We start from the raw sequence: 10,506 nt of genomic DNA on the forward strand, positions 1-10,506 counted from the left end.
ACTCGGGCTGATTAAATGACTCTGGAGGAATGTGATTTTCAGTGATGATGGGTGACTCACTGAATGACTCAAGATCCCAAAATTGATATTCCTGAGTTGAATTCTCCCCCTGAATATCGTTTTTGGGATAGTAAGGCTGGGTTTCAAAAAATGTGACATCCATTGAATTGTAGAATTTTCTTGTGACCGGAGAGTAACACTTATACCCTTTTTGATTTGAAGAATACCCAAGAAAGATGCACTTGAGTGACCTAGGATCAAGTTTACTTCGATGTTATTGATTGATATGAACAAAAACAGAGCACCCGAAAATTTTGGGTGGGACGGTGGAGATGAGACGAGTAGTCGGAAAGGATTTTAGGAGTGTTTGACAAGGTGTTTGGAATTTTAGTACCCTAGACGGCATCCTATTGATGAGGTAGGCTGCCGTAAGGACAGCTTGCCCCCAGAATAATTTTGGAACATTCATGGAGAACATTAGTGATCTAGCCACCTCTAACAAATGCCTATTTTTCCTTTCAGCGATTCCGTTTTGTTGTGGGGTATCAACACATGAACTTAAGTGAACTATCCCTTCTTGTGCTAGAAATTCTCCTAGAATGGAGTTGAAATAATCCCTAGCATTATCAGACTTTAGAATTTGTATTTTTGACTGGAATTGGGTCTGAATCATATTTTTAAAATTTTTGAAAATTTGACTCGTTTCAGATTTTTCTTTCATGAGGAATACCCAAGTTAATCTAGTGTGATCATCTATGAATGAGACAAACCACCTAGTACCAGTTACATCTTTTATTCTTGACGGACCCCAGATATCGCTATGAATCATTGAGAATGGACTAGACTCTTTATAGGGTTGAATGGGAAAATGAGACCGGACTTGCTTTGATAATTGACAGATTTCGCACTCAAAGGATTTTGGATTTTTATGAAATAATGAAGGAAATAAATGCTTGAGATACATAACATTTGGATGACCTAAGCGATAGTGCCACAACATAATTGCACTATCGTTATTTTGACATGAAACCGAAAAAGAATTACTACCAACTGCCATTTGAGGTTGTTCTTGTGGATCATGGAGCTCCTTAAGGATGTAGAGTCCAGAGCATTCCTCAGCATTGCCAATCGTCTTCCCCGAATCCAAATCCTGAAATTCACAGTGAGTGGAGGAAAAATTAGTAATACACCTCTTTTCCTTAGTGAGTTTACTAATTGACAATAGATTACAGTCCAAGTTAGGAACAAGGAGAACAGAGTTGAGAGTAAGATCCCTTGATAGCACAACTGAACCTGTTCCGGCAACCTTTGATAGTGAACCATCTGCTATTCGGACTGTTAAATTATTTGGACATGAGCTATATGTATCAAAAATTGTCGCATCTCCCGTCATATGATCAGATGCTCCTGAGTCCACGATCCAAGGTTTTTTACGTTTCTTACCAACAGTAAAGGCACTCAAAAAATTACCTTTGTGAGCCAAGGTTCCGGAACCAATGAGCTGGTTGGAAGATGAGCCAGTTTGTGACTGTACTGACAAAAGAGGAGACAGTAGTTTCTGAAGCATCTCCATTTGCTCCTTATTAAAAGGGCTAGCTTCAGGTTGTGGCGATTGTTCATCGGTAGCCACATGATTGCCTCGTCCTTCTTTCTCAAGTGGTTGACGTGGCTTCCAATCTACTGGCTTTCCATGAATCTTCCAGCAAGTTTCTCTTGAGTGTCCCGGCTTTCTGCAATGATCACACCAAGGTCTACCTCCTTTAATTTTTTGACGGTTGTCAAAAGGAGCGAATTGAGTCTTAAGAGCCGAGCTTTCTGCCATATTCAGTTGTTGATGGGATCCCATCATGAGATTTTTCCGACTTTCTTCGCGACGCACTTCAGAGAATGCCTCTCTGAGGCTAGGTAGAGGTTTTACTCCCATGATTCTTCCTCTGATTTCATCAAGATTTTTGTTCAAACCTAACAAAAATTTAAACACACGTTTCCCTTCGACAATCTTTTTATACAACAAACCATCTGTAACACAATTCCAGTTATGAACCTCAAACGTATCAAGTTGACGCCATAGACGAGTAAGAGTATTAAAATATTCAGTTACCGTAAGGTTTCCTTGACGCAAATCGTGGAGGATGCCTTCAATCTGGATGATTTCAGAAGTGTTTTCCTTGTTTGAGAAAGTTTCTTTTGCAATGTCCCAGATTTCTTTGGCAGTATCAAATGACAGAAAATTTTCACCAATGTCAGGGGTCATAGAGTTGACTAGCCAGGACATGACCATATTATTTTCTGCTATCCACTTCTTGTAGGTTGATGCTGTGGTTTCTGGTGCCGCCGAAGCTCCGGTGATGTAGTCATCTTTCTCCTTTCCCCGTATAAACATTAATATGGATTGAGACCATTGCAAATAATTTTGCCCATTCAGTTTATGGGCTGTGATTGGCAGATGAGAGGTTTCCATCTGATGAGAGGATGAAGACGATGAGATGATGATATCAGAAGTAGAGGATGATGAGTTGGTAGCCATTCCAAAGGCTGGACCGTATTTAGGCATAACCTAGAAGAATAGAATTGAGTAGAAAAAAAAACTGACTAAAGATGAAGACGATGAGACAGGATTAAACCTGCTCTGATACCATGAAGAATTTGAAGACTAACTATGGAGGAACATAGACTCAATTCATTCTATGATACTCTTATTACAATGAAAAGAAAGCATAAATAAATAGCCTACAGATATGAGACAATTCCGGACTGGTATACTATCACCGGACGGAATTTCCCTTACATGGAAAGAGAATAAACTCTTACATGGAAAGTGAATAAACTATTACATGGAAAGAGAATAAACTCTTACATGGAAAGTGAATAAACTACCTTGCTAGAATTACTCCTAAATCAATTATAATAAAGGCAGTATATTTCACTAATTTAGGGAACTAAATAGAGGATGCTAAATATGGGGAGGAACGCACAGGATGGAAGGCGACGTGGGCTTGATTTCCAACAATCAACAAATTCGCTAGCAGTGAATTGTCAGCTCTGGCTGCAATGTGAAGTGCAGTGTCACCTCTGCAATTTCTTTCCATGACAAGAAAGGGCAAGTCCTTACAAATGAGTTTGACAATCTCGTCATGTCCAAAGATCGTTGCTAGGTGAAGAACTGTGTTCTTCTGTGGGGTCACTTGGATGCAAGTTGCAGCAGGTACACCAGCGTGTCTATTGTCTGGTCCTTGTTCCACGGCTTTTATGAATTCAAGAATGTCTCCTCGTATCGTAGCACTGTACAAATCAGGATCCATAGAACTAGCTGTCACATAGTCCTCCAACAATTTGGCATCCTTATGCTCAGAGATTGGCAAGATGGCTTGCTTCTTGGGTTGTTTTTGCCTTTGTTTCCCTGTCTTCCATCTTTCTCCCCTCCCCTGCTTTCTTAGCCTCTCAAAATTCATCATTAAATCGTCTTGTCTCATAATATCTCGTATTGTAGTTGACTTGCCTAATCAAATCCGTTAGCTGTGCTTGTATTTATGTTGGTTTAAGAAGTTTAAAAGAAAAAAGAAATAATGGCAACAAAGAAACCAGTCTGATACTTCATCGCAAAGGATAGGTCATACAGAGGAAGAGAACATGCACATCAATACCAAATTATATATACTAATTCTAATCTTATGATGATTGTTTATACAATATAACCAGCTTTTTTGACAATTCAAAATCTTGAAAAGGCACTAAGTCAAAAACAGAAAATAAAAATAATAAAAATCTTAATATGATACCCTTAAGCAACCACTTACCAAGACTAGGAAGAAATAACTATTCTTTGAATTCAACTAAAACAAGAAGAGAGCACACACAGTACATACCACTCAAGTCCTTTTAAGGTAACAACCCCTGTGGCCAAGTTAGTCAGATCCAATTTAAAATGAGTTCATATATCATTAGTCCACTGCCGGCCATGAGATACCTGCACTCTCTTGCTTGGGATGGAAGTAAGGGCCAAGTCAATATGTGAGAGAAGAACCTATGCATTACATACATATGATAAGTTGAATAAAAAATTTGATACTCAAAAGAAATTCATTTGATAGTCCAACTTACATCACATAGGACTTCCAGCAGACACGGAATGGATATGAAGCGTTTGAATCATACAGGTTAGATTTTGAGACCAAGCGTTTGACATTTTCTAAGAAAATGTTTGAGAAGCTCAAGGAATCCACTTCTCTCTTTTCCAAACTCACTGGGAACATCTTGGAACCTATTTGGAAGCATCAACACCAATCCCAGAAACTACAAAGTTTGATCATTTTGGTTTATAAAATTATTTTAATCAGTTGTGAAGTTCTGTGGGTTTGAGTCTTTGAGCGGCTTTGAACGTTATGTCCGTCAAATCCGTCATCAATACGTCCGACTATCATCAAACTCAACTTAGGGTTTACTACAATATGACTTACCAAACAAAGGGTTGATTTTACCGTCCATCAAATATATAAATCATGTTATGTTATTAATTAAGATGAGGGACTGTTTGCCACGCGGTAAAACAGGAATGGAAATGAAGATCTCCATTATTTTCTCATTTATTTCTATATTTAGATAACTTAAATGATTATAAGAATTAAATTAGTTGTTTCTTAAAATAATTTTTATTTTTATTTTGTAAAAATCACAATTATAAATTTAATTTATATAATATAAGTTAAATTTAATTTGTGTCTTATTAAAAATAAAAAGAATTTTTTAATCATAAAAAATTCAAAATAAATAATTTTTAATAAAATATGAATATTAATAAATAATAAAATATAATGAAAAATAAATTGTGCATAGACTAGAGATTAATATAGTCATTTTCAACCAATTTTTGGTTCTAGTGTTAACTCCACAATATTTTATTTTCAAATTATTTTTTAAAAATTATTAAACTCCTTAATTTTAAAAAATACTTTGGAACTCAAAAGCCAATAAAAATTTTTTCCAAAATTAAAACCTTTTCCCCTTCCCAATGAATCGTAACTTAGAAGATGTAACCTGGATTTGAAAATAAAATTTTACCCAAAATTCTCATATGAATAATAATTAAGAAAGTGTAAAAAATGCAATTGAAAATTCAAATTTCAATCAATAAATTAAACTGAACCTATTAATAACAAATTCACATTATTTATGTATGAATGGAGTATTTATTGAAATACATATAGAACTACTTAATTATAGATCCAAAAACCATAGATTTATATAAGAAATGGTCATGTACAACACCATCAATATATTGAAGTTCTGATCACACTAAGCATTTATACATAACATACTTTGTCTACCAAGTCATTGAGATAATGCTGAAAGAAGCAACAAACATAGGGGAAGATGGAGCTAGCAGACATCATCAACAGGGCGAGCTAATCTTCCCGTTTCATTTCGGGGCTTTTAGATGCCCATACCAATATAAGAAACGGATAATAGGAGATGTGCCTAAGGATACGATTAGTAGACTTACTTGGGAGGAAAAGTAAAAAAAAGGATACTAGGAGACCGACAAGGCAGATGATTCCAATAATGACGACAACAATCGCAAGCCAATGAAGATTACTGACCACCAGGTAAACACCTGCCATGAAGCCTAAGGACATCGCAGTAAGGGCCAACCCCAAGAGTGGCAATGCAAATCTGAGGGCAGTATCCATCAAATTGAGATCACCTAACTGTGCCCAGATGAGGATGATTGCCGCGAGGATGGAGGTATACATAGCAGTGGTATTGCAGATGACGAACATATGGAACATATTTCTCATCAGCAAGGCAGCCATGCCGACATTTGGGTCGGAGCTGTTGTAGCCACCTGGCATGGTAAAACCAGCAGCAAATGTCACTGTGGCAACAAGGGTCGAAACCAACAAAAGAGTGTTTACCCTGTCCTTGTACTTGTCCATTTTAGGTGATTCAGAGTACTGTTTACAACGTCTATTGGGTGGGAACTTTGAATTTCCCGCTGGTCGTGCACCAGCAGATTTGAGTGCTGTCCAAATTAGTGCCTGCGTAGTAGAGAAAAAAATGTTGCTGTTAATGTAATCGTGAGAAAGAGAGAACATAAAATGTATGTGTCGTAATAATAACTAAAAGTAGACTATAATTCCATGAGTTGGGTTTCGTAATATTTTGTTGGGAAGCCATTCTCTTTTCCCTGTAAATTCAATGAACACCCACTAGAAGTATGAAATTAAGCAATGTGAAGCAGCAAGAGAGCAACCACAAGCGCACATGATATAGCAGTTCTCTACACTGAAAACTTTTTAGTATGATGCAAAAAATTATTCCCATAAGTCTTTGCCGACATCAAGAGTATATGCACTTGCTGGAGAAACCTAGCCTAACCTTGGTTGAGTAGCTCTAATCTGGGCGAGGGTGATGGTGATTGAGTTAGGCTCCATAATTTTCTTGACTTTTAGGATATCTTGGGCTCTAATTGACCTTCAATCAGGGGTCAGTGGCTTGAGTTGAAGTGTTGATCTAGTTCTTATTAATATTAGTCGGTCCTTCTAGGAAAGGAAAACAAACCATGTTGTCCTGATCGATCCTTTTAATAAATTAATTGCATGCATGCATCTAAGAAGGAAAATGCCATAGCACTGTAACAATGCATGGATGAGGCATTCTAATTTCCTACTCATGGCATGCAGTTGAAGGGTGAAACTACTAGTAGTACCCATCATTTAGAAAACAAGATGCAAATCATCATATAGATATACCTGGTCAAATGTAGTTGGATGCTTCACTGATAATACAATGTCCAAAGCAGTCTGGCCTCTATCATTCACAAGATTCACATCAACTCTTTTATCCCATGTTAAAGAGCTCACGACCTTAGGATGTCTATGCATGGTTGCCAAATGCAGTGGCGTGTTTCCACCATTGTCCTTCTCATTTATAAAGTTCTCAAGCCTTCCGTCTTTGAGCACAAAATTGACTACATTGTCTTTACCATACTTGGCTGCCACATGAAGAATGTTCTCACCGCGTTTGCTTAGTAACTCTATTGAGTCAGAGGAGACCTGGAGCAACTTTTTGACAATGTCCACATTGCCTCTCATTGATGCAACATGGATGGGACAGAGGCCATCAGAGTCCGTTTGATATGGATCCAAGTTAGATTGGTCTAACAGCATTTGAACTCCTTCGAGATATCCAGTGGATGCTGCACAATGAAGTGGAGTCCTTCCATCTTTGTCTTTTTGGTGGACGAGCTTCATGGCCAGTATTTTTTCCAACATCTCTGACATTTTTTCATCATATATAAAAGAAAAATTTTATATGAATGTTTCAAACAACCTTTTTCTAATAAATATATTATTATATGAGTGCAAGTCATTAATAATTAAAATTACATAAAAAATATGAACATATAAAAAATAAAATTAAGATAAATTCATAGTAAACTAGTAATTGCTACTATTGCTATTTTTTTTTTTTGGAAAGGGTTCAATTATTAGATAATTAAAACAAGGAAGGAAAAATTAATAGAACCATAGAAAAGAGAGTTTTTTTTTAATTGATTATTTTATTATCTGTAATTCAACAAAACAGTATCAATTTGGTGGGAGGTTGTACCACATGGGGTGCCCATCCTTTTAAAAGCTTCCTTTAATTATAAGTTCCCTCTTTGGATTTTAAAAATTCTGTAAATTTTGTTATTTGCCTTATCATCCTCTTAATTAGGAATTGAAATGGGATGGGCTCGGGATGGTCACCTCTATCCCAGTCGCTTGAAGTCAATCAACTATACAGACAATTGCTCTTCCCTCTTACGGCCCCTTTTACCCCCTCTATTTAAACCATCCCATATGCACGCAACGAAGCCATATGTAACTGCAATTTTTATTTTATTTTTAGTTAATTTTAAATTTTTGTGATTTAGAAAAGAAAATAAAGAATTAATTAGGACTGGAGTTTTGAAGAAGAATAAGAAGATGACAAAATAGGATTAGGATTTTGAAAACAAAGATGAAGAATATTTACAACGACGGGGTTTGGGTTGGGAAAGAAGATTTATAAATATTATGGATCTCCCATAAATTAATAAAAAAATTTGAATTTTTAGGAACAAGGAATATTGAAGCAAAAGCTGAGAAAAGCCCAGTAGACTTCTTCTATAGAGAGAGAGAAGGAGGCGAGAAATACCCTTATTCTTTCCCATAATGGCACCATGGACTGCCTTGCGGTCTCTGTTCTTCATGCGCTCCTCAACTTCAGAGTTTCCTATAGCCTCTACGACATGGAAGTAGTGTGATTCTGCAGCTAGATACAATGGTGACTTTCCCTCCTTATTCGGATAATAAGCCACTTGGGGATCTGCCTTAATAAGGATCTCCACCACCTCTTCTTCTTTGCAACGATTTATCAGTGCCTCATGCAACACTGTATTTCCTTCTTTGTTAACAATTCCCAGCAATGAAGGCTCAGCCTTCTCTACATCTTGGGATGCGCCACTTCCAGGAGGGCATGAATCCATGACAATCTTAACGAAAGATAAATTCCTTTTTCTAGCAGCAATATGAAGTGCCGTGTCGCCTTTGGAGTTTTTATTTTTGATAAGATCTGGACACTCTCTCACGATGTACTTGGCAAGATCATGGTGTCCAAAGCTTGCTGCTATGTGGAGGCATGTATTTTTCCGGGGACTAACTTGGCAGAGAATTTCTGAGTGTTGAAACTCCTGTTCGGAGGATATCGAGCCTAAAATTTTAATAAAGCCATCAACATTTCCTTGGGTCGCTTGCGCGTGCATGCGGCGGTCCATTAATTTCTTATGCTCCGCGTCTTCATCTTCATCAGCGGGGGCGTGGAGTCCCTGTGTGGAACGAGCACTTATATTTCTTACAAGAAGCGTTTCCCAGTCCATTTCCATGTTCGCATCTGCGGAGATTGGCATGCCTACTACCCTGGCTTCTGGCACCCACGGCGGTACTCGGTATTCTTCCATTGTCACATATGAGCTGATGTCTATTTCCATCTTAGTATCTGCGAAGATTGGCGAGGTTTCTGGCACCCACACCTCAGGCTGTACAGGGTTTTCTTCCATTGTCGAATCTGAGCTGATCAGTGTCGAATCTGCCCTCCACTTCTTACTTGTTTCCTTGTCTTCTTTCATGTTTGAATCTGCGCCGAGTGCCATGCCCAACTGATCTACTAGATCCCTCTCCTTAGACCTGTTTGATTGATCGGAAAATCCCAACCTCTCACCTACACACAAATCATCTTCATCTTCATCTTGATCAAGCGTCCCCTTCTCTCTTTCCATGCTCGCTTCTGCGGTGATTGCCCACCGTTTTACCCTCTTCTTAGCTGTTACGCTGTCTTCTTTCATGTTCGAATCTGCGCCGAGTGCCATGCCCAACTCTACTGGATCCCTCTCCTCATCCATGTTTAATTGATCGGGGAATCCCAACTTCTCACCTACACACAAACATAAGTTTTAAAGGAGGAGTCTCCTTTCCTTCTATGCATCCATCCTATATCTCTAATGATTCCGATAAGAGAATCTGTAGAACCCCTTATTTTGTTCCAAGTGGCATGACATGGCCTACTTCCTTGAAGTGTACATCAGTACTGGCGTCCCAACGTTATCCCTTTACCGTACTCTTATTGTAATTTCATTTTGACTTTTTTACTTCAATCCAATCCCAAATTCCCAATCTTCTATATTCGCAGCACAAATATATGACATTCAGACCCTAATTTCTATTATGTCTGATTTTTACCTAAGCTGATAAATGGAAATACGGACGTAGCATTAAAAGCATGGACGCAGGCACTGCAAGGGCTGAAATGCATGTAGGAACAATTTCCACAGGAAAGCAAGGAAAATGGGTGAGCAAACATTACCTGCCTCGTAAATAAGACAAAAAGCTGCACATTGATAATATCAACACGATGAAAAATCAATTATTATAATTAATAATAATTATTTTACTTGGTTAATTAGATGCTTACTATAATTGCTTTACTGCTCAAGAAGACCACATTAATGTGGTTAAAATTTTGCTATCATTTTAATTTACTGAGTTTAATTATTCTCCTATTTTCAACCCTTTTGATCATGGCATTACATTATAGTCTGAAATTTAATAATGCCATGTATTTTTTTTTCCCATGGTACAAATAGATGGGTTTTCATCAAACAACTTGCATGGGTCAACCGATATCAAATTTGGCTAGACTTCTCATCAAACAACTTAATTGCATTATGGTGCAACACAAAACAAAACCCCAAAAATAGACTGGCTTAATGATTAATTGAATTAAGAAAAATCTGGTTTAAATGAACTTCATTTGATAATACAACTTTTGTTATAGTTGGCTTCTACCATGTTGGAACCGATGTAATTTAATGAACAATGACTAATCCACCTACAAATTATCCACATTTGAAAATTAATATAAAAAAGAAATGAAATATAACTATATAAAAATAAAATATTAATTAGTGCAAACAATTAAACTCATAGT

General features: G+C 37.2%; 2 protein-coding genes across 2 annotated transcripts; both read right to left on the minus strand.

The window, feature by feature from the left end:
* Nucleotides 1-289: 289 nt before the first annotated feature.
* LOC117926315 lies at nt 290-2,079 on the minus strand. Its single transcript, XM_034845403.1, has 2 exons — nt 1,471-2,079; nt 290-1,150 (listed from the first exon to the last, which is right to left on the minus strand). The coding sequence occupies exons 1-2, from the start codon at nt 1,922-1,924 to the stop codon at nt 1,116-1,118; spliced, it is 489 nt and encodes a 162-aa protein (XP_034701294.1). The 5' UTR covers nt 1,925-2,079; the 3' UTR covers nt 290-1,115.
* A 3,135-nt stretch (nt 2,080-5,214) lies between these two features.
* LOC117926738 (protein ACCELERATED CELL DEATH 6-like) lies at nt 5,215-9,476 on the minus strand. The gene is made up of 3 exons (XM_034845997.1): nt 8,179-9,476; nt 6,750-7,273; nt 5,215-6,035 (listed from the first exon to the last, which is right to left on the minus strand). Exons 1-3 carry the CDS (start codon nt 9,419-9,421, stop codon nt 5,403-5,405), a joined length of 2,400 nt encoding a protein of 799 aa, XP_034701888.1. The 5' UTR covers nt 9,422-9,476; the 3' UTR covers nt 5,215-5,402.
* Nucleotides 9,477-10,506: the final 1,030 nt, after the last annotated feature.

Source organism: Vitis riparia, chromosome 12 (genome assembly GCF_004353265.1).
Source record: "Vitis riparia cultivar Riparia Gloire de Montpellier isolate 1030 chromosome 12, EGFV_Vit.rip_1.0, whole genome shotgun sequence".
Taxonomy (NCBI): Eukaryota; Viridiplantae; Streptophyta; class Magnoliopsida; order Vitales; family Vitaceae; genus Vitis; species Vitis riparia.